The 24,744-nt window shown below is 41.7% G+C and overlaps 1 protein-coding gene across 4 annotated transcripts in view; it reads right to left on the bottom strand.

The window, feature by feature from the left end:
* SYTL4 (synaptotagmin like 4) overlaps window positions 1-24,744 on the bottom strand; it is a 65,634-nt gene continuing 40,890 nt past the window's right edge. For 3 of the 4 annotated variants that reach the window (XM_032330583.1, XM_032330584.1, XM_032330585.1), the window contains 12 exons: window positions 15,829-15,930; window positions 15,274-15,349; window positions 14,821-14,911; window positions 14,610-14,713; window positions 14,014-14,106; window positions 12,325-12,503; window positions 11,946-12,048; window positions 11,053-11,214; window positions 6,547-6,655; window positions 4,135-4,234; window positions 3,159-3,367; window positions 1-1,224 (listed from right to left, as the gene is read on the bottom strand). In XM_032330583.1, the coding sequence (XP_032186474.1) occupies window positions 1,076-1,224; window positions 3,159-3,367; window positions 4,135-4,234; window positions 6,547-6,655; window positions 11,053-11,214; window positions 11,946-12,048; window positions 12,325-12,503; window positions 14,014-14,106; window positions 14,610-14,713; window positions 14,821-14,911; window positions 15,274-15,349; window positions 15,829-15,930 (1,477 nt within the window). In that variant the 3' untranslated portion in view covers window positions 1-1,075. Of the gene's footprint in view, window positions 1,225-3,158; window positions 3,368-3,417; window positions 3,568-4,134; window positions 4,235-6,546; window positions 6,656-11,052; window positions 11,215-11,945; window positions 12,049-12,324; window positions 12,504-14,013; window positions 14,107-14,609; window positions 14,714-14,820; window positions 14,912-15,273; window positions 15,350-15,828; window positions 15,931-24,744 lie in introns of all 4 variants that reach the window. The other variant, XR_004282521.1, reaches the window with a different exon arrangement.

Below are 24,744 nucleotides of genomic sequence, written 5' to 3' on the forward strand. Positions count from 1 at the left end.
GATCCCAGAACCCCCAGATCATGACCTGAGCCGAAGGCAGATGCTTAACCAACTGAGCCACCCAGGTGCCCCAACACTGGGCCAGTTTAGTCAGTACTTGGCTATTCTGACTGGCATGATAGTACATAGACCATATTCTGTGTGGTACCACACCGTGGACACAAGCACTCAGAAAGATGTGGCACATGAAGGTGAAGATGTCTTTTATTAAAGAAATGAGGAGCTCTCCAACAACAGCTGTATCTGTATAAAATGCAAAAATGCAGCACAGGCTGGGAGACATTTCACTCTCAGCCAGTCGGGTCCTATGAGACCACCGAGAAGCCATTTGGGGCATGTCCATGATTCAGTCACTAACTAACTAAAGTGTTGTTTTTTTTTTCTAAAGCAGCTCCATTTTAAGGGTCTATTAAAGGTCTAGTGAAGATGTCTGGAGCTGGAAGGAACTTGGGAATTTTCTTAGCATTTCAAAGGAAACCATGAGACCCAAGCGCTACAAAAACTGCTTAAGAACAAGAAGAGTTAAAAGCCAAGTTCCAGAAATTTATCAAGGTAAAAATGGAGTTAAAAACAGAAATTTGAAAGGAAGGGGGCAGACCTGCTCACCTCTCTCCCATCTTCTCTTACCTTTAGTAACCCAACCCTGCTTCCCAGAGCCTTGGCCTCAGCCCAGGCACACCTTCCAACACAGACCTGTATGAATGCCAAAGGTAGCCAGAGCTTCCTGGGGAAGGAGGAAAAGCAAGACAGGGGATTTTTTAAAAAAGCTTGTTTTAAAAGATTTTAAGTTAATTAAAGATCATAAGGATATACGCATGGACTCTGGAAATATACTAGATGAAGCACAAATAAAAACATTTGGAACAGACCTTTACTCTTGAGCCTACTTCAGAAAAGGGAAAGAGTATGCATGACTCTAGCATAATGAGAATTGTAGAAATATGTGTTTATACACACACACATACATAACAAACAAACATACACACATACACACATTATAAATCTTTGCTCTTGGTTTCTTCATGTCCTCTGACTTGCCCTGGACAGGAATGGACCTTCAGAGAAGGACGGGGACTCATAGGCCCAGCTTCTGTTTGGCCATCGAGGAACGCAAATGCAGAGTCCCTTCTGCCCATGACCCTGGGTACTGTCGCATCTTCTGCCACAGGCTCACTTCTTCCCCAGTCGAGTCCATCCAGTCCACCACTTCCCCATTACTGATCCCTGAGGAGAAACACCAGAGGAGCGGCTGAACAGGGAACCCATGCCTCAGCCACCCTCCCCCCAGGAAAGAGGGGTTACATGGCAAGGGTAGCCATCCCACAAAAGATAGCATATTAGGGAGATGGGTGGATGGGGATGGCCGTCTGGGAACTGCTCCCTAGTGACTTGGCAAGGCTGTCTCTGTGCTCCCGAGACTCCATCAAGAGACTTCAGATTGAAGAAATGAGACTCCAGCGAGCACACGGTGGCTTCAGACCTCTCCTTCTGAGGCCATGGCAGAGTTCTTATGTCTGACACCTCATGCCAGAGCTACTGCCTTTCTATCACCGTCAACTCGACTGGAAATTTAAAAAAAAAAAGAAGGTGGGGGTGTGAGGGGTGGGAGAAGCAGCAGCTAAACACCTTTTTTTCCTCTAGCTATAGACTCCAGGCCTGAGGTTCGGATTGGATGTGGCCTCATTCCTACTTCTTGTACATTCATTTTTTCAACAAACAATTATTGAGTACTTACCATGTACCAGGTACTCTTTGAGGCTTCGGAGATACAGTGGTGAACAAAGAAAAAAAAAAAGTCCTGCCTTATAGGCAGCTTACATTTGAATAGAGGAAACACAACATTTACAAGGAAGTCAAGAATATTCCAGATAGTGAGATAAGTGTCACGAATTAACTAAAGAGGGTGGTCGGTGGTGCCTAGATTAGGGCCTCCTTTAGCTGGAATGGTCTGGGTGCCTCTCCAAGGAGACATCTGAGTAGAACACTGAAGGATGGGAAGGAGCCAGAGAAAGGTTAACAATAACTGCAAAGGTTCTGAAGTTGGAATGAGCTTGGTATATTTGGAAAGCAGAAAGAGTCATTGTGTTTGGAGCACAGGGAGCCAGCAGAAAAGTGTATAAAGATAGATTTTAAAGGAACAAAGGGTCCAGAATCTGGAGGGGCCTGTAAGAATGGCAAGAACTTTGGATTGTCTTCTAAGCACAGGAGTGGGCCACTGAAGGGTTTTAAGTGGGGGACTGATACGAACTTACTTGCATTTGTGAAAACCTCATTCTAGACACTTCGGGTTAAGTGCTTTATATGACTTCTTAATATACAAGTAGTATTTAAGGCTGCAGGCATGAAGAGACTGCAGAGAGGAAAAAAGGATTCAAGACTAAGCCCTAAAAAAACACCAGTATTTAGAGTTTGGGTAGAGAATGAGAAAGCTCCAAAGACAAATGCAGAATCAGTAGGAGCTAAGTATTTCAAGAAAAAGGGAGGGATCAGCTAGGCTAAATCACATGAAAATTCTAGTAATATGAAAACAAAAGTCTATCATGAGCAACTGCTCAGTGGAGTGGTGAGACAGAAGCCAGATCACAGTAGACTGAGAACTAAAAGAGATGCGAGGAAGTAGAGACAATTCCTTTTAAGAAATTAAAAGGGGGAATGTAGGGTCAAGAAAAGGTTAATTTCTGTTTCTTAAAGATTGGCAATATCAGAGCGTATCGGTTTTCTCCTCCAGTAGAGAGGTAGAGGGAATGAAAGTGATCAGACAGGAGAGAGAGAAGATTCCAAAAGCTTGAGGTTAAGAAGGTTAGGGTATGACCCAGAATACTTGGAAAGAGCATGGACTTTGCTAGAAAAGCCCCTCTTTTGTTACAACAGGATAGAAGATGGAAATTATCCGTACTGGTGCAGGTAGGTTTTTAGATTTTTTTGGCGGTAAGATGGTGGCATTCCTGGCAATCAGGGTCCCATTCATGTGTACCCATTAACAGTGCATGAGCTCAGCCTTCCCCTGAGGCCTGCACTCAGTCAATTGTGACCAGATTGAAAGAAAAGAAGACTGCTTTTGCTATAGAGAGGCTCCGAAGAAAGGGCTACGGGTATATGAGGACTGAAAAATATGCAAGAGGCCTTTAAAATAGTCAGGACTGGGGACAGGCTCTCACCAGTGCCAACACCCAGCCTGACCCCACCCAGGAAGTCATTGCTGGCCAGAGGCTCCCGGTCCCACACAGTCAGTTCCAGGCACATGTGTTGCAGATCTTCCAGCCTCACACCATTGTAGACAAATGTGTGGTTGTAGTGGGGATTCAGGGTCTTCTTCATCACGGGAGTTTTACGCTTACTGGCCTTGTTCCTCATGGGAAGGAGGTATCTGGCAGAGGGCAGGGAATAGTCAACAACCTACTCAAAGCTGGCAAATACCTGTCTAAATTCCCCTTTCCCCTGGTGCAGGCCTAGCCCAGGGAGGGAGGTCGTCAGGCCGATGCTAGCACACACTCCCTCCTCCAGATATCCTGAAGCAGACTTCCCACTACCCCCACTGGATCATTCACCTGATTCAATTCCTTTAACCTGGAGAAAAAATTAATACAGTGTCATTAATAAACTCTTATCTATACTCAACCAAACATGGGTTTTAAATATTTGATTCCATTTCTCCTGGACAAGGTCCTCTTTCAAGAAAACCAACAGTCGTTAACTATAGGCCTAGCCAACCATGATTTGCTAGAAAACTTAATTCGGCAGGATGATCTATCATTGGGGCGGGGGGAGCTGGTGTTGCTTCAGTATTGTGGGGAGCACAGTCCTAAGTTCCTAAATCCTAATGGTCAGGGGATATAGCTTTTGATTCAGGATTCATTATAATAAAGCCAAAGTCTGTATCAAAGGAAAAGTCCAGCCTGTCTGTCTACCACCCTCCTCTCTGGAAATCCACACTATAGCACAGTCCAAACTGAGCTTAGACCAGGACAAAGTTGGTTGTAGAGGTTTTCCCATTACCTGTTTTCAGGAATAGAGTTGGCTGCTGGAGGCAGTGGGATATACAAGGATAATATCCACAGAGAAAGGTTAATTTGGGCTCCTCTCTTAGTTTCCTTGTCCCAGAACTGGTTAGTTTGGTGCTGGCCAGGGACTCACCCCTTGACAAAGCTGTCTGAAGTCCCTCCTGATTTGGCAGCCGTCAGGTTCTTGGCTTCTTTGATCCACACCTGGAGCTCTCCCCCTTCCCCACCTTTACCTGCAAGGGAGGTCAGCCATAACAAGTTGATCCCCTCCCCGCTTCAGATTTCGCTTGACCTTTGCCTACAGGGCACCTTCCATCCCTGGATCCTGAAGGCAGCAGGCTCCATGACAACTGGACCACATCTGACTTCCACTCTCAGGACCTAACACAGTGCCTGACTCAACTAGTAAGGACAGAAGTAGCAATAAATGCTTTTTAGAAAACTGGCTATGTGCCTGAATCTACATTAAGCCTTTAATTGTCAAAGCAACAGTAGAAGGTATCTACTCTTATTCCTAATCTATAGATGGGAAAGTGGAGGCTTAGAGAAGTGAAGTTGCCTGATATTTGTTTAATGATTTTTAAAAAGGGAAATCCCCTACGTGTGTTCTTGATCCCATGCCCACTTTGCAGGACGCATCAGGCATCATCAATTTCAACCCCCACCTTCCATTTTTTTTAAGATTTTATTTATTTATTTGAGAGAGACAGAGAGAGATAGCACAAGCCAGGGAGGAGAGGCAGAGGGAGAAGCAGACTCCCTGCTGAGCAGGGAGCTGGATAAAGGATTTCCTCCTAGGCCCCTGGAACCATGACCTGAGCCAAAGGCAGATGCTTAACCCACTGAGCCACCCAGGAGCGCACTCCACCACCACCACCACCCCCTGGCTTTTTAAAAGATTTCATTTATTTATTTGAGAGAGAGTATGTGTGAATGAGAGAGAGCAAAAGCCAGGGAGGCAGGAGAGGCAGAGGGAGAACCCACCTCCCATTTTTAATATCTCTTCTTCTACTAGTCCTGTCGCCTCAGTCTAAATATGCACTAATCTCACCTCCTCTTTTGAAAATCCTTTAAAAAGTGTCACCTGGGTGGCTCAGTTGGTTAAGTGTCTGCCTTTGGCTTAGGTCATGATCCTGGGGTCCTGGGATTGAGCCCCATATTGGACTCTCTGCTTATCAGGGAGTCTGCTTCTCTGTCTCCCTCTGCCCCTCCCCTTCGCTTATGCCCCCCCTCCATCTCAAATAAATAAATCTCTTAAAAGAAGAAAAGAGCCTTTAAAAAGAAAATCTCCCTTTACCCCTACCTCTTTCTTTCACCATCAATTATCCTAAAAATAAAAAAATTAAAAAAAAAAAAGAGTCCCCACTCACTACTTCTAATTCTTTGCTTTATTCACTCAGCCTAGTTTCTGGTGAAAGCTGGCTTCTGCTTCCACTAAACCACTGAAAAGACAACCTAACGCTGATGAGCCATGTCTTCCTGGTCCTCACTGGCCTGACATCCCAGTTGTATTTCAACACTATTAACAACCTCTGCTCTTTTCTTCTGCAAGCTCTTTCCTAAAATAACCCTCTATCTCATTAGCTTTCTGTCCTCTCTTCATCCTTTAAAGTGTTGCTCTTTCCTACGGTCCGATCCTTGCTTCTCTTCTCTAATCATCCCACACACCCTTCCTGGGGGTCTTGTTGAACCCCGTATCCTATGGATTAGACCCTGCAACAGTTTTTCCAAGACTTTGGCTTCCCATTGCACCAATGGGTCAAACTCAACTCCTTACTGTTATGTTCAAAGCCCTTTTCAGTCAGGCAATTGCAGCTCCACTCCCCCATATACAAACCATAACCCCAGCACCACCAAAAAAAGGAGTTTACTACCTCACACTTTACATCCAACCCCACATTTACCATGCCTTTTTAAAACCTTTCCTATTGCTATCTCTTCTGGAACTGCTCTTCTCACCCCATCCTCTTCGGAAATCCAGTTTCATCCTTACTTCCTCTTTCGAGTTCTCCTCAAATGTAACCAGAGAGAATTCATCACTCCTGTATCTGTGCTCTTTCAACATATGACTGTCGTCCTCACTACACTAAGCTTCTCTAGGGAGGACAAACATGTCTTATTCATCCACGTGTCCCTAATCACTGGCACAGCGCCTGGTGTGCTCATTTACTCTGCCTTGACCTTTAACTTCCTGTCCCTCACATTTCAACACCCTGTGCAACCACCCTTTCTCACCCCCAAAGTTTCTGTTCTAATCTGCCCTCTTAATAGCTTGCTATACCTGGACTGATACCAAGTCAGTTTAATGGCCTAAAAAAAAAATGAGTGCCAATGCTAAGATATTCCCTTCTGGTTGAAAATGATGCAGAAAAGGCTTTCTTAGTAAAGGAATCTTCCCTAGAAGATGATCCAAGGAACATCTCAATCTTGTCTCACCAACAGAGCTGGCCACCAGCTGCACTATCTCACACATGCCCTGTACGGAACACCAAGGACTAAATCCAGCAAACCTCCCCACCCCCACCCCCCCCCAAAAAAAACTCACTCTTTTTCCGGTCACCTCCAACAGGGAGTTTGGAGGCTGGGATGTATTTCAATGAAACCACCAACTCGCCTTTGTGTGACGGCAAGCCAGTCAGGGACTCAGCACTGATCTGAAACACAGGGAAACCTGACAGGTCAAGCGGGGCTTCTCAGGAGTTGTTGGGACCTTTTGCTGAGGAGACTCGAAAATTGACCCCTAGAACAGCTTCATGACATGAGAGAATCCTCCTTATGGATACAATCCAGGGTATCTAGGCCATGGCACCCACAGGATTCTAAGGCAGTTCCTTCAGAAGGAGCTGGAGAAAAAACAGTGAAGTTCTTCTGCAATGCCCACTGTTTTGCTACTTGGGGGATACACTGACTAGATTCCAAATGCCCTCAAAGGTCTTCCAGTGAAGTTGCCACACAGACTCACAGGCGACGGATACCATGATGAGGAATCTTGCTACCAACATTGTTAGTAAAAGCCAAAAAGTGGAACAACCTAAATGTTGATCAATACAGAAAAGGTTAAGTGAGCGATTTTAATGCCCGCAGATGGCGTCTGGATTACAGCATGCAATCATCAAAAAGAACCCAGGGAATCCATACGTGCTGACTGAGAAAGATACCCAAGCCATACTAGTAAGTCAACAAAGCAAAATTCAGAAAAAGTATCCTGCTTATATTGACATATGTTCATGTTTGTACATGTGAATATGTATGTATGTAAATAATGATAATTATCACTTATATAGTACTTATTATGTTATAAGTACTTTAAGTATATCATTTTGTATCATCCTCAAGATTACACATAGGTATGACACTATAGGTACTATTAGCCCCATGTTATAGATTATGGAACAGAGAGGTTAAGTAACTTGCCCAAGGTCACACAATTAGCAAATGGCAGAGGCAGGATTCAGATTCAGATAGACTAGCTCCAGAGTCTATGCTTTTAACCACTATACTACACTGCAGAAGATAAATTTTTATCTTTTTCTCCTGACCAAAAAAAGAAAGAAAGAAAGAAAGAAAAAGAAAAACCCTGAAGGATACATACAAACCTAACACTTGTTTATTCTCCAGAGAGGAGTGGACTGGGGAAAGGAAAGGGGGCTTTCACTTTTGCCTGTGTGTGTGTGTGTGTGTGTGTGTGTGTGTGTGTGTGTGTATACATATATATACACAGTCTTTTTCAAGAGAATGGTGATGCAACATGGGGGCTTAAGTGGGTAGGAGAAGAATAAATGAAACAAGATGGGATTGGGAGGGAGACAAACCATAAGTGACTCTTAATCTCACAAAACAAACTGAGGGTTGCTGGGGGGAGGGGGTTTGGGAGAAGGGGGTGGGATTATGGACACTGGGGAGGGTATGTGCTTTGGTGAGTGCTGTGAAGTGTGTAAACCTGGTGATTCACAGACCTGTACCCCTGGGGATAAAAACATATGTTTATAAAAAATAAAAAATTAAAAAAAAAAGAGAATGGTATGTATTGCTTGGATGACTTTCCAAGATAAAAAGTTTTTTTTTTTTTTTTTTAAAGAGAGCTTGCAGAGATTTGAAGGCTAGGTGAAACTCTGCTGCTAAGATTTGAGCATGCCACAATTTCCAATTTTATCTGTACATTACTTTTGATGAACGGCTGTCTCTACCACTAGAACCTAAATGGCAGGAGGACAGGAATCACCCTAGTTTTGCTCAGCCTAGTAGGCCTGACACTTAGCCAAGTACCTGGCACACAGTAGGTGCTCCACAAAAATTTACTGAATGAGTGTAAGAATGAAGGAATGAATATCTGGAATGAGCAGCAAGTGGCCTATTGTCTTTGGCTGTTGGTACCAGAACTGCTTCACTCTATTGGCTCTCTGGGCGTGATTCTGTTCTTTACTTTTTGGTATCCAGATCATAAGCTGGTGCAGACCAGACTTGCCCTTTCACCTGCCTGTGTTCACTGGGGCTCCTCTCACCTAGGTCCTCACCATGGAGTATACCAATGCCGGGAAGGCATAATTCCCACTGGCTTAGAAGAATGTACCACACACCCAGATGCACAGTGTAGTGTATGGGAGAGATACAAAAGAATAGGAAGGTGGAGGCCAGGAAGAGAACGGGAGCTGAATGGGAGCAAATGGATTGCTGGGCGGGGTGGGGGGGCATAGATCAGAGGCAATAAATGTAGTGTTTTAAGTTAAAATAGATATGTAATGCCAGAGTGGACTTTTTATTGTTTATAAATATCTACACAACTTATTCATTTCCAGATTGTGAACTTCAGTAGACTCTTAAAACTGGGGTTTAGCCTTTGCTAGAAACTGGTGTGTTTTTTCAGTAGCATATTTCTATTCTAGCTCAAAATAATTGCAAAGAGCAAATATCTCCATATTAATGCAGTTTTTTTTTCTTTTGATGTAAGACACTTTTATTGGCAGTAGTTCATAATGGTTTAGGGTGACATTTCCAGTATCATTATATCAACTATAAGCCCCTGAAAGAATGAGTCACGTGGAGATGCTTAAGAAATTCTACATCTCTGGGGTGCCTGGGTGGTTCAGTAAGTTAAACATCTGCCCTCGGCTCAGGTCATGATCCTGGGGTCCTGGGATCAAGCCTCATCAGGCCCCACGCCCATTAAGGAGTCTGTTCTCCCTCTCCCTTTGCCCCTCCCCCAGCTTGTGTTCACATGCATACTCGCTCTATTTTTTTCTCTCTCTCTCTCCTCCTCAAATAAATAAAATGTTTTTAAAAAGGAGAGAGATTCTATATTTCCAGTGATATGCTATTGACTGGTGATAATTGCTTTCCTGTCTTTATTAGTATTTAAAGGGGCAGATTTAACATTGTTAATATTATTTATGGAAGTAGCTATCAAAATATTGCATGACTGACTCAGCAATTCTACCACCAGAAACTTCTCCTACATCACATTCACATAAGAAGATGAAGATATAGTACAGCATAGTTTTAACAGCAAAAAAAAGCCAACAATTTATAATACAGGCACATGAAAGAACACTATATAGCAATGAAAATGAGACAGACATGTATGTGATGACAGAGAAAGATGTCCATGATAAATAATGAATTGTCAAATGAAAAAATCAAGATATACGTACATGATGAGGTTCATATAAGCCTAGTTGTATAAAAAGGAAAAAATATAAACCCCTACATGCATATTCATGATGCTCAATATAAAATCTCTATAAAGATATCCAAGTAGGGGCGCCTGGGTGGCTCAGTGGTTTAAGCCTCTGCCTTCAGCTCAGGTCATGATCTCAGGGTCCTGGGATCGAGCCCCACATCAGGCTCTCTGCTCAGCGGGGAGCCTGCTTCCCCCTCTCTCTCTGCCTGCCTCTCTGCCTACTTGTGATCTCTCTCTATCAAATAAATAAATAAAAATCTTTTTAAAAAAAAAAGATATCCAAGTAGTTGATAATAGTGCTTTTTTCTAGGGAATGGAATGTACTTTTCTTTTTATATACTTCTATGCCATTGCAATTTCCAACCACATGCACACAAATCCTCTTATTCTTAATTTTTAAAATAAGCAGTATATATAGACATGGTAAAAAGTTCAAACGTTCTAAAAAAGCATACAGAGAAAACTAAATAGCTCTCTCACCTCAGTCTCTCTTCCCAGAGGCAGCCACTGCTACTAGTTTCCTATATTTCTTTTCAAAAATAGTCTATGCACCATGTCCTATTTTTAGCATTGAAAATGCTAGTGTATGCATCAAAAACTAATGATGTGCTATATGTTGGTTAATTGAAAATAACAATTAAAAAGGAAAACCCTTGCCATCAAACAGTCCAGATCATCAAGAAATCCTAACTCTGTTTTAGCAATTTCATCTTAACCGGAATGATAATAACCTACTGAATGCCCATTAGGTACCAGGCATTGCTTGGCCCTTTGTGGACAAGCCTGCAAAAGAGGAATATTATTATGATCTCCATTTTGTAGGTGAATAAACTGAGAGTCACAGAAGTTACGTGATTTACCTAAGTTATTTTATAACAGGGGTGACTTACCTAGTTGGCAAATCCTGGCCTGCATTCAAATCCCAGGCGCAATTTTGGACATTGTTACAATCCTGCCTGAGGTGCCATCACCAAAATAAAATTTTCCCTGGCTTGAGTAACAAAGAGCACAATTAGGACTCCCTGAATTGTTTTACTTTCCACTTCTTTAGTGAAAAGAGGAGATTGGAAAAGAAGTGATTAGGAGATACCCAGAAGGTTAGCTTGGACAAGAGGTGCAAGTTAGGATGCTAGGATATGCCCAGCCTCTGGAATGTTATGAGGCAAAGCTTGACACACACATGAAAGACTTTTCAATGGAAAACCATGGCTTCATCCTTTGCCTGGCCTACAAGGAGATAACACCTTCGAACATGCAAGTGCCTCTGAAGTTACGGTCAAACTCATTCGAAAACACTACCAACAGGTAGCAGCAGAGGTCCCTGCAGTGCTACCTCGGATTCAACCTGTGTAAGGAGTTGTTAAAGAAGACTACCTTTCCGTGTAAAGGGAGGCAATGATCCAGTTTCTTGTCAAGCTTCCAGGAATCCATCTGGACCTCTGCCTCTCCAAGGAAAGTGTTTCTGCCAAAACGACCATGATGCCAAACTGAGAACTGCAAAGTCCTCTGGGCCAAAAGAGATTCTGGGATCTCATACTGTGAAAGAAAGAAGCCCAAGATGATTAGTTCATGGTAATTCCTCAGAAAAGATTATTCCGAAATCTGAGCAACCACATCCTGAATGCCAAATTACTATGGTCCCTAAGTGCTTTGAGTTTCCTCAGTCAAAGCCTTCACTTACCCTCCATTTCACGAAAATCTTCCACATCCTATGGTAGGACCTGGAAACTTATTTTTTCTTTGACTGGGTGCAAGAACAACGGAATCTTCAAAACAGACTGCCACAGAAACTTCTGATCCCAAATGACTTTTTAAAAGGAGATTTGTGGCGGCAGCTGGGTGGCTCAGTCAGTTAAACATCTGCCTTCAGCTCAGGTCATGATCCCAGGGTCCTGGGATCAAACCCCTGCATCCAGGCCTCCCTGCTCAGCGGAGAGCCTGCTTCTCTCTCTGCCCCCTCCCCCCAACTCATGAGCGCTCTCTCTCTCTCTCTCTCTTTCTCAAATAAATAAAATCTTTAAAAAAATAAAATAAAATGAGATTTGTGGTCATATGACTCTCCAATTTCACAACAATGCAAAAAAGTCAGAACACTTTTGTTCTCTTCTCTGAGGGGTCAGTATGTGAACAGATGCCCATGGTCTATCTTCAGACACACACGTGGCCACAGAAAACCATATCACCCAGCCTTGCCCTGCAGCAGAGGAATCGCTATGGCTCAGTACACGAGACAGAACATGTTCTACTCTTGGGATCTAGATACATACTCTGAGGGTCTCATCATACAGTGGATTGATGGTATTCCTCTTGATGCTGGTTTTTCTTTTTCCTTGGCGGGACTTGTCAGGCAGAAGATAAGTCTTCACATATCTAGAAATTAAGGAGAGTATGGAGTCACTTGTTGTTTTTTCTCAAGCCCATTCTTCTCTGCTCTCCATATACAGGTGCCATCATGAAATGAAAATGCCATAGCAAGCCCTCTTAGACTTCTAGCATGTTCCTAGTCCTTTCCCACATCTCCCCATGCCACTCTCAAATACACCTTGTCTGCCCAGGAAGTGATAACCTCAGTTCAAGAGTGCCCACACAGATGCCAGGGTCCAAGCTCTCATCTCAGAGAATCAGTCAGGTTCCAGAAGCACTCACGGGTTAGAGTGCTTCTTAGCTTCATCTGCATAGGCCAGCTGGTGGCACTCCTTCACATGGATGACCAGAGTCTGTGTTTGCTGCTCATACTTCAAGGAAAAGGCAATCTTGCCCGTCACAAAGATGTTGCCGAAGTCGCCAGCTTCACTATAGATGCTTGTCATGCTGCCAATTGTACTCTGCAGATAAAGTGCCCACAGAGGTCTGGCAAATAATCGCCCTTCCCACATTGCTCACATCTTCCCTTACAACAAAGCCATAGTCACTGAACAAAACAAAATCTTCAGAAGCCCCAGAGGATGAGACAGTGCATAGCACGTTTGCAACTGCTAAGCTTAATAATCAGTTCATGGCTCACCTGAGCTCTTAGCTTCTCTTCTTCCCCTCTTTTTACAAATTTTATTTTTAGTTTTCACCTGTCCCAGAAGGTAGACAAGGAGTACGGGTAAGATGAAACTATGCTTCTGGTCATGTTATATATGCTAACATGTTGACTAGCAGGGGCCAGTAACTAATTAAAACAAAGTACCTTAATCATCTGTGGGTTTCTTTTTTATTTAAATTTTAGTGAACATACAATGCAATATTGGTTTCTGGAGTAGAATTCAGTGATTCATCACATACATATAATACCCAGTGCTCATCACAACAAGTGCCCTCTGTAATACCCATCAACCATCTAGCCCATCCACCACCCACCTCCCTCCACTGACCCTCAGTTTGTTCTCTATCCTTTAGAGTCCCTTATGGCTTGTTTCCCTCTCTCCTTTTTTTCCTTTTCCTTCTTGCCATATGTTCATCTGTTTTGTTTCTTAAATTCCACATCTGAGTGAGATCTATGGTATTTGTCTTTCTGTGAGCTACTTAATTTCACTCAGCATAATACACTCTAGCTCCATCCATGTTGTCGCAAATGGCAAAATTTCATTTTTTGATGGCTGAGTAATATCCCATTGTGTGTGTGTTTCTCTGTGTGTCTGTGTCTTTAGGTTTCTTTTACCTGCCTTAGCCCTATTAAGACGTACATAAAAAAGTGATTATGTCAGATTTGGGGGGGAAATCCCACCAGAGGTGAAAAGACTTCTTCCTCTCAGGTAGGTATCAGCTCTGTAAGCCTGCCATTCTATTCCTCTGTGGGAGTAGGAACAAACCCCAATCATCTTAGTTTCTGACTCTCTATTTGTCCCCTAAACACCAATTTTCATAGTTACGACAGAACCAGGCCCTAATTCTTAAATGTGCCTTTAACTTCATGATTCTGATTGATATTGCTGCTCTTCAGTCATACCGTGATGCCAATTAACCCTGCCAGGGCTCCCTCATGACAATGCTCATAAATGTGAGATTTGGAGTAGACTCTGATGAAGAAATATTACCTTGCTCACTTCAGTCCTCTTATCTTTTTAGGGAAGTCATGGTTTACTGTTCACAAACCTATGATCAAGAACATCTCTAGCCCAAATTGCCTAATTACCTGACTATTTCCAGGGCAGAGGCCGAGGAAAGTTACCTAGCTGTGCTCTATGTGACTATGGTCTAAACTGAGGATATGAACAGACAAATGCATCTCACTCACCTGGAAAGAGAGACTAGGATGATTTCCCCAGGTCCTGACTCTGCTCTAGAGAGATACTTCTTTCATTCTTGGCACCCCAACATGTCTATAGCCACAGAACTAATAGAACTTACCATGGAGGAACCGCTTCGCATGCTGCTTCTGGCTAGCTTCTGGCGATGCAGCTTCACCAGATGGTCAATGTCTTCTTCTTCCTCTTCCTCTTCCTGGAACAGTAAATACAGATTCAGAGTTAATAAAGTCAGAACAAGTTCAAAGACTAATAAACTTCCTTGAGTGGGAGCCATAATTATTGCTCATTTCTGAGGTGTCATGTGCACATGCATGCACATTATCCTTATTTTAGGTCTCCCATTTCAGGCTTCAAAACTATATTCCCACCATCTTTCTCCAATCTCAAAAGAACAAGATAAGAATATCTCTTTCCCATTCGACTGCCCCAATCCAAACATCCCTTTACATTTTTATCAAAGTAAGTATTTGAGCTCCCAACTACATATCAAGCAATGTATTAGAAGATAGAGAGAGAGTGAGGACAATCTTTTTCTTTAAGGAATTCAGCAACCAGATTTACTTTAGGCATTTGGAGGAATCAAGATTCATGTTGCCTTTTCCTAAAGAATTAAACAGGTTGATTAAGAGCATTGAGTACTAAGGTCAGCTCTAGATTTATACAGTTTCATATAGTGACCAATACAAGGGCACTTACCGTATCTACACTGAGGCCTGGGACAGATTTGCTTCTGTCTCCCAAGGAGCCATTTTCATGTCCCACATCTTCCGGGCGAAGATCAATCACAGATTTAGTATGTTCTGAATGGAAGACCAAAAACCCAAATAAGAGACCTACTCTTTTTCATACCAAGAACACATTCAGGTACATAGGACTTCAATCTCAAAGGCCATAAAGGGAAACCTACCTGAAGGCCTGAGGATTTTTCTGGTGTTCTTCTTAAATATCATTTCACCCTCATCAATAGATACCACGTTTTGACCCCCAGGCTGAGCTTCCTAGGAAGGATTAAGGGCAAGGAAATGGAAAAGGACTGTAGGGTAGGTGGAAGAATAGAGAAAGGGAAAAAAGCCTTAAGAAGAACAAGGCTCAGATCTTTGTTAAACCATACAAAGTTAAAGGAAAGATTAATTTAACCTTAGGAATTTAATTTAATCCTAGGAAGTAATACGAAACATATTTTTCATGTTTTAACCAAAACCTTAAGTGCTCCCAAGTGAATCTGAACTGAAATCTGTTTCGTTGAATTCTTGATGTAAACTGCTCCTGAGAAGGGAGAAAGAAAGCGAGAAGAGAGAGAGAGAGAGAGAGAGGATGAGAGAGAGAAACTGATCCCAACTGACCAGTAACTAAAGCTTACCTTTTCCACTTGAGATGCAGGGGCAGACATCTTCTTCCATTCCGGAAAGAGGCCAGATTTATCCAGAGAGTCTCTCCTGGAGGTAGATATAGAAGTTATAACAAAATCACTTCCTTACCTTCCCTGTCTATGGAAGCTCTATGGAAGGAGATCCACTGGCTTGGGGTCACTGTAGTAACCAAATCCAGAAGGTAATAACCCACATCTGATTTGTCTTGAAGGAATGCAGACAATCAGATAAGCAACTTTGCACAAACACACTCACTCTACTATTCCTAAGGGACATCAGGAGCAGTTGCTACTGGTCCAAGAAGACTCCTTCAAGATGCAGCAGCCTGTGGAAATTAGTGTGCCCTAGAATGCTGTGCTCAGAGCCAACAGTGGATGTACTACTGACAAGACTTGTGGTGAGGTCAGAGAAAATACTTTATTTGACCTGCTGAGGACAGAAGTCAGCCACAGTGAAGCTACATTACAGGAGCCCTGCATCCTGAACCAGACAACAAAATGGAGACTTGGGATAAGTGGAGGTACAGGGACTCAAAGGGGTTTCACCTTGTCAGGCTATCCGAGTCAGCTGTGTAGCTATCCAGACTCTCACTCTCGGCCTCCAGCGCACTCCTTCCGCTTTTTGGCTTGGGCACTTCAAACAGCACACTAGAATAAAAACCAAGAACCAATATGTAGAGGAAATGGACTCTCCTGCTGGGAGTCAGGCTTCCTTCCAGCCCATTCATACTGGTAGCCTGAGTGATCTAAGATAAATATCTGAGTACACTTAGAAAACTGTTCAGCAGTGCCTCCTTGCTGTTGGAATTGAGTTCAAACTCCTCACCATGGCAAGACAGCCCTTGGGATTTTGCCCCCTGCTCATTTCTCCAGACCCATCTCCACCCTCCTTGTACTTTATGTTTTTAGAATGATTAAGCTCTTTTGGTTCCTTGAATATGCCAAAGTTCTTCCTTTTACTCTTTTCTCTGCCTGGGGTGTTCTTTTCACGATGACCATTTTCCTAACCTGGCTAAATCAACTCCTTCTTCAGGTCTTCTATGTTAATTCCTCTAGATGTCTCTATGTCCCCACTGCATGTCTGGGTTAGTAACCTTTCTATATGCTCCCAAAGGGCCCCGATTTCTTAGTAGCAGTCATCACATATGTAATTATCTATGTCTTTTAAACAAATTATTTAATTTACCCAATAATTGAAACAAATGACTTATTTACTGTTTTTCTCCTCCATTAGACTAAGTTCTCTGAAATCAGTAACCACATATCTTGTTCACTGCTGTGTTCCCAATGCCTACAAGAAAAACCACCTTACAGTGGGCACTCCTGTATTTGTTGACTGAATCCCCTCAGTGGGGCTTAAAATAGACACATAAATAAGAAGTATGTTTCAAAGACCATATTCAGAAGACTAGAATTCTTTCTCAGCTTTACAGATGACCCTGGACATTCAAAACAGCAGTCCTCATTGCTAAAAAGAAGGAGACCATTCCTGGACCCCAAGGAATTTGTGAGAGCAGTAAGAAAAAGGAAAAAATCATTCTTCCTCAAGAATCTCAAGTAATTTCACTTGGCTTCCGGGACACAACACTCTCCTGGTCCTCTGACCTTGCTGCTGTCCCCTTCTCAGGTTCATTTGCTGGTCATTCAGCTCCTAAACCTCCAATTTTCTGATTGTGTTCAGGCCTATTCCTTAGGCTGCTTCTCGTCACTATCTAGAATTATCCCTAAATGATCTCATATAGTTTCATGGCTTTAAATATCTTCTATAAACCAATAACTCCTAAATTTATCTCTCATTCAAACACCAGGCTTGGATTTCCAGCAGCCTACTTAACATCCCTACTTGGATGTTTCAGACACAGCAAATGTAAGACTAAGGTCGTAATCCTCCCCAAACCTGTTCTTCCATCAATTTCATCGAATTACAACTTCTTCCTTTCATTTTTCTTGTTCAAAAATCTTAACAGTTTCCCTTAACTCCCCTCATTCTCTCACAGTACAAATCCAATCTATTGGCAAATACTGTTGGCTCTGCCTTCAATTATGTCTAGAATCTGACCAGTTCTTAGCCCCTCCACTGCCATTACTTTGGTCTAAACCACAATCACCTAGCTACTGGTCATGATATGGTCACAACAGCCTCCTGACTGAACTCCCTACTTTTACCCTGTCCCTACACAATCTATCCTCAATAGTATAGTCAAAATATAAATCCAGGGGCTTTTAAAATATAAATCTGGGGGCTCTTCAAGGAGCCTGCTTCTCCCTCTGCCTGCCACTCCCTCCTGCTTGTGCTCTCTCTCCGACAAAAAATAATAATAATAAATAAAATCTTTTTTTTAAAGATTTTATTTATTTATTTGACAGAGATCACAAGTAGGTAGAGAGGCAGGCAGAGAGAGAGGAAGGGAAGCAGGCTCCCTGCTGAGCAGAGAGCCCGATGCAGGGCTCGATCCCAGGACCCTGAGATCATGACCTGAGCCGAAGGCAGAGGCTTAAACCACTGAGCCACCCAGGTGCCCCAATAAATAAAATCTTTAAAATAAATAAATTTTTAAAATAAAATATAATTCCAGAATAGAATTACCATATGACCCAGCAATTCCACTTCTAGGTATATACCCAAGAGAACTGAAAACATGTGTCCACACAAAAACTTGTACATGAATGTTTAGACCAGCATTATTCACAATAGCCAATAGGCAGAAACAGTCTAAATGTCTACCAATGGAGGAATGGATAAACAAAACGTGGTATATCCATATAATGAGATATTCCTGTCAATAAAAAGAAATAAAGTTATGTTCCACACTACAACATGGATGAAACTTGAAAACATTACACGAGGTGAAAAAAGCAAGACATATTTTATATGACTCCATTTATATGAAATACCTAGAGTAGGCAAACCTGCAGAGAGACAGAAAGCAGAATGGGGACTGGAGGAATGGGGAGCAACTTCTTAATGGGTACAGGGTTTCTTTCTATAGTGATGAAAATGTTCTGAAGTTAAACCATGGCGATGGTTGCACCACATTCTGAAAGTACTAAAAGCCACTGGGTGGTGTGCCTTAAAATTGCAAAAATGACGAATGGTACATTATGTGATTTTTACCTCAATTTAACAATAGAAAAAAAAATATATATATATATATATCTTGTCACTCAGAGTGAAAGACAGAGTCCTTACGAGTGCCAAAAAGTCCTTCATGATCTGCTTCTCAGCCTTTTTCATTCCCCCAGATGCTTCCCATCTGCTTCTCATCCTTGCTGTCCTCATCTCCTGCCACTCACCACCTTGCTCACTCGGTTCCAGATTACACAAACACGCCAAATACAAACTCACCTTAGGCTCTTTATATTTTCTCCTTTCTCTGCCCACAATGCTTTTCCCCCAGGTGGGTTTGCTCCCCTATTTGCTGCATGTCTTTGCTCAGATATCACCATATTATTAAGACTTTTCCCTAAGTAAAACAGCACGCGTACACAACATGTTTTCCTGGCACTCCCTATCCCTTTAGCCCACTTCATTTTCTCCATAGCACTTGTCAACATCTGATTTGATACATTCATTTGAATATTGTCTTTGTCTCCCCGTCCCCAAATCTAAGCTTCTCAAGCAAGGGACTTTCTTGTATTTACCAGTGTATCCCATGGCCTACAACAGTGCCTGGCAAATAGCAGGCATTCATAGACATTTGTTTAAAAAATGAGTGAACTATGGGGCGCCTGGGTGGCTCTGTGGGTTAAGCCACTGCCTTCAGCTCGGGTCATGATCTCAGGGTCCTGGGATAGAGCCCCGCATCGGGCTCTCTGCTCAGCAGGTAGACTGCTTCCCCCCACCCCTGCTTGCCTCTCTGCCTACTTGTGATTTCTGTCAAATAAATAAATAAAATCTTTTTAAAAAATAAAAATTTAAAAATGCATGAACTAATACACGAACAAAGAACAAAGTACCCAGAAAAAAAAAAAAAAGAACAAAATAACCAGAATCTATAATGTTTTAGGCAGCAAAGAATAAACTTTCCAAGTTATCACATGATGTTTGCAATAGCTTTATGAAAACAGACAGCCCGGTTGAAATCCTAGGGCCTGTAAGAGGTAAAACGGTGGTCATTTCTTGAGAAATATTTTAGCTTTATAGTCCAAGGTACAGCAAGGAAGTTGATTTCATTTTTACTTTAGAACTGTTCTTTTTTCCCCCTTTGCTTCAATGAATAAAGAACCAAATGCAGAACTCTTCCTGCAGAGAGGCAGTTTAACAATAGCTCATGGAGTGTGTTTTCTGCTTGTATTTTTTCCTAAAGATGAATATGTACTAATCCAGAGCTGATACAAATAACCCTAGGGCAAAAATGCAATTATTGACATCTGTGCAGTAAAAAATAGACTAAGAGATGAGAGTTCTGGGCTCTAACTATCTGTATGATCACAGGTAAATCACTTATCTGGCTTTCTTTTCTGTAAAAGGAAGAGGGCTGAATTTGATTACCTCTGAGTCTCCATAATTTTATGGCAAAGGTCATTTATGGCCATTTAATCTGCTTCCATGTTTAGGATAAATAAGTCTTCTGGGCCCAATGAGACAAGAGGTCATAGATAGCCAGAAGCAGTGGATTTCAGAAATTACATTCTGACCGATGATGTCAGATGTGTTAACCAGATTTGGGAAATAAAAGCTGTTTTTTAGCCTTATCTAAAAGGAAAAAGGGGTCTTGTCACCTAGAACAGATGAGTCACCCACCCAAAGCTGTGTGGATAAACTCGCAGTACATACACACAATGAAACACCATAAAGATAGCAAAAAGAATGAGAGAGACCCTTGGTGTGGACATGGAAAGATGTGGATGTTAGATTTTTCTACAATTGTTCCTTTTACACCTTGAGTTATAACTGACATAAGTAAACTGCAAGCACTTAAGTGTGCAATTTGGTGAGTTTTAACATATACATACACTTGTGAAACCATCACAGCAATTGAGTGAATTCATCTATCACTCTCAAAGGTTTCCTCTTGCTCCTTCATATCCTTTCCCCTCTCCCTGCCTCTGTCCCCAAACAGAAAGTGCTGATCTGCATTCTGTCACTAAAATGTGGGTTGAGTTTTCTGGAATTTTATATAAATAGAATCATATAGTATGTCCTCTCTTTTGTTTGGCTTCTTTCACTCAGCATGATTATTTTGAGGTTTACCCATGTCACTGTTTGAACCAACAGTTTATTCCTTTTCATTGCTGAGTAGTATTGCACTGTATAAACTAACCACAATTTATCCCTTCACCTGTTAACAGACATTTAAGTTGTTTCCAGATTTTGGCTATTGCAAACAAAGCTTCCAGGAACATTCACATACGGGTCTTCACATGGACATACACTTTCGCTTCTCTTGAGTAAATACCGAGGAATGGAACGGCTGAATCGCAAAATAACACATAATTTTTTTAATTAAAAAAAATTTTTATAAACATATAATGTATTATTAGCCCCAGGGGTACAGGTCTGTGAATCGCTAGGTTTACACACTTCATAGCACTCACCATAGCACACACCCTCCCCCATGTCCATAACCCCACCACCCTCTCCCTACCCCCCTCCCCCAGGCAACCCGCAGTTTGCTTTGTGAGATTAAGAGTCTCTTATGTTTTGTCTCCCTCCCAATCCCATCTTGTTTCATTTATTCTTTTCCTATCCCCCAAACCCCCCACATTGAATCTCCACTTCCTCGTATCAGGGAGATCATATGATAGTTGTCTTTCTCTGATTGACTTATTTCACTAAGCATAATACCCTCCAGTTCCATCCAGGTCATTGCAAATGGCAAGATTTCATTTCTTTTGATCGCTGCATAGTATTCCATTGTATATATATACCACTTCTTCTTTATCCATTCATCTGTTGATGGACATCTAGGTTCTTTCCATACTTTGGCTATTGCGGACATTGCTGCTATAAACATTCAGGTGCACGTGCCCCTTCAAATCACTACGTTTGTTATCTTTAGGGTAAATACCCAGTAGTGCGATTGCTGGGTCATAGGGTAGCTCTATTTTCAACTTTTTAAGGAATCTTCATGCTGTTTTCCAGAGTGGTTGCACTAGCTTGCATTCCCACCAACAGTGTAGGAGGGTTCCCCTTTCTCCGCATCCTCACCAGCATCTGTCATTTCCTGACTTGTTAATTTTAGCCATTCTGACCAGCATGAGGTGGTATCTCATTGTGGTTTTGATTTGTATTTGCCTGATGCCAAGTGATATGGAGCACTCTTTCATGTATCTGTTGGCCATCTAGATGTCTTCTTTGAAGAAATGTATGTTCATGTCCTCTGCCCATTTCTTGATTGGATTATTTGTTCTCTGGGTGTTGAGTTTGATAAACTATAGATTTTGGATACTAGCCCTTTATCTGCTATGTCATTTGCAAATATCTTCTCCCATTCTGTCAGTTGTCTTTTGGTTTTTTTTTTTTAACTGTTTCCTTTGCTGTGTAAAAGCTTTTGATCTTGACGAAGTCCCAATAGTTCGTTTTTGCCCTTACTTCCCTTGCCTTTGGCGATGTTTCTAGGAAGAAGTTGCTGCGGATGAGGTCGAAGATGTTGCTGCCTGTGTTTTCCTCAAGGATTTTGATGGATCCCTTTCTCACATTGAGGTCCTTCATCCATTTCAAGTCTATTTTTGTGTGTGGTATAAGGAAATGGTCCAGTTTCATTTTTCTGCATGTGCCTCTCCAATTTTCCCAACACCACTTATTGAAGAGGCAAAGTAATGCAGATTTAACTAAACTACTGCTAACCTGGCTTTCAAAGGGGCTGTGCTATTTCACATTCCCACCAGCAGCATATAACAATTTCTGGGTGGCTCAGTGGGTTAAAGCCTCTGCCTTAGGCTCGGGTCATGATCCCAGGGTCCTGGGATCGAGCCCCACATCGGGTTCTCTGCTCAGCGGGGAGCCTGCTTCCCCCTCTCTCTCTCTCTGCCTGTCTCTCTACCTACTTGTAATCTCTGTCAAATAAATAAATAAAATCTTAAAAAAAAAAAAAAAAGAAAAAATTCCAGTTGCTCTACGCATCCTCACCAACAATTGGTATGGTCTGTTTTTAAATTTTAGCCAGTCTAACGGGTATACAGTAGTATCTTATTATGATTTTAATTTGTATTTCCCTAATAACTAAAGATGTTGAACATCTTTTTATGTGCTTATTTGACATCTGTATATTGCCTTTAGCAAAATGTCTGTTCAGATATTTTGTCAATTTTCTAGAGGATTATCTGTATTATTGAGTCTTTAAAATTCTTTCTCTTTCATTTTTTACCACTAAATATGTATGTAGTATGATCCTTTTTTAAAAGGAATTTAAAAATTTAAGAATCCAGGTGCCTGGGTGGCCCAGTCAGTTGGGTGTCTGCCTTCAGCTCAGGTCATGATCTCAAGGTCCTGGGATCAAGTCCCACATCGGGCTCCCTACTCAGCAGGGAGTCAGCTTCTCCCTCTGCCTCTCTCTGTGCCCTCACTATTTCTCTCTCACTCTCTCTCTCAAGTAAATAAATAAATCTTTTTTTAAAAATTAAAAATAAAAATTTAAGAATACAATCCGTATTTGTACATTTAGACACACTGGTAGTCCATACACCAAAACTAGTAATGCCTACTAACAATAATAGTCTGGGGCAGAAGCAGTGAGGTTACTGGAGACTTGTTTTATATATTTCTATATTGCTTTTCAACAATCATATAAGATGTGATTAACTCATTTCCCTTTGGCTGAGGGAGAGTTAGGGGAAAAAATCCAAATGAAAAGCCAAAAACTTCACCAGTAGCAACCAAATAAGTAAACCCTCAAGTTATGAAGTTCAGAAAGTCATGGCTAAGAAAACAGAAGAAAGATTTAGCTCAGCAAAATTCCATCTGATATAGAGATGTGCACATAAAATGAGTGAGTAGACAGTCCTGGAATGAGTCTAGGAAAATAAAAGTTCTCAAGATTTGTAGCCCCAGGTACCAATGGAGGATCCCAACAGAGGCAGACATGACACCTGAGGTATGTCATCTCAGGGGGAGCATGGGTATGATGAGTTAGATGAATCATCCAGAGCTGGACTGTGTGAGCCTGGACATTTAAGGGAACTTCAGCAGACCCAAACCCAAGACCCTCAAGCTGTCTTTTGCCCTTCCCTCGGTTCCAAAAAAGAAGCATATCGAAAGGAATATTCTATTCTAAAAGTACAGTTGGGGTAAGGAAGAGATAAACTGTCTCAAGTTTCTCAAGTGAGAAGCCTGTCAAGGAGGATTCACATACTGTATCAGAGCAAATAAAAGATACAGGCAGAACTTTCCAGGTTAGACATGAGTAAAATGAGAAGAAATAGTCTGGCAGATATATAGATATGGTAAAGAGAAGTAGAAATAATTCATAATAAAGGCAAAGAACTATTCTGGAGAACAATATAATCCTATGAAAATAAATAGCTTTTTTCTGAGTGCTTTATACTATATAGGAACTTAATAAGAATATAGATTTGATAAAGCCTAAGAGCTCAAACAGAAAAAATGGTAAAACAATAGAATTAGGGGGAAAAGGAAGATCGAGAGCAAAGAACAAATTAAAACCTAATCAACATAAGTTATTCTCTTTTTAAAAGATATTTATTTACTTACTTAATTATTTGCAAGAGAGAGAGCAAGGTGCATGGGGTGGGGAGGAGCAGGGAGGGAGGAAAAGAATCTTGAACAGACTCTGCCTGAGCATGAAGCCCAAGGCAGGGCTTGACCTCTCAACACTGAGGTTATGAGCCTGAAATCATGACCCTGAGATCAAGATCTGAGATGAAACCAAGAGTCTGACACTTAACCAACTGAGCCCCCAGATACCCCAAGATAATTCATTCTAAAAGTATAGCAGATACAGCAAAAAGAAAGGGGAAAGGGGGAAGAAAGAAAATGTTTGAAAATCAAAGTAACAGCACAGAGGAAAGGGTTGGATTAATCACAGTTCATTGCTTTTACCTTTCCTTTCTCTTGTATTTGATAGTGAAAGGAAAGGACAGAAAAGGAGGATAAAGAAACAAGAAATCCAATGTTCCTAAGGTGGGAAACTTAACTAATGAAATAGAAAAAAAGTTCAGAGGATATGATACAGAAGAGTTTTCCAGCAATGAAGAAAGGACTCTTCTAGGGTACATATTAGGGGGAAATGATGCGGAATGATCACCACTGAGTTGTGTGCATGCGCACGCACGCAAACACACACACACACAGAGTTACCTGCAAGGGAGAAAAACAAAAGGCTAGCCAGCCTTACACTTCATCACAGTCACATTCAGTGGCAGAAGACAATGGAGTAATGTCTACAACATTATGAGGGAAAGAAAGTGTGACCCAAGAATACACTCTCCAACCAAGATATCACTCAAGTATAAAGTCACCAGGCAGACATTCTTAACATGAATGAGTAAAATAAATACAGC

The sequence above is a fragment of the Mustela erminea genome, chromosome X, assembly GCF_009829155.1.
Source record: "Mustela erminea isolate mMusErm1 chromosome X, mMusErm1.Pri, whole genome shotgun sequence".
NCBI classification, from domain to species: Eukaryota; Metazoa; Chordata; class Mammalia; order Carnivora; family Mustelidae; genus Mustela; species Mustela erminea.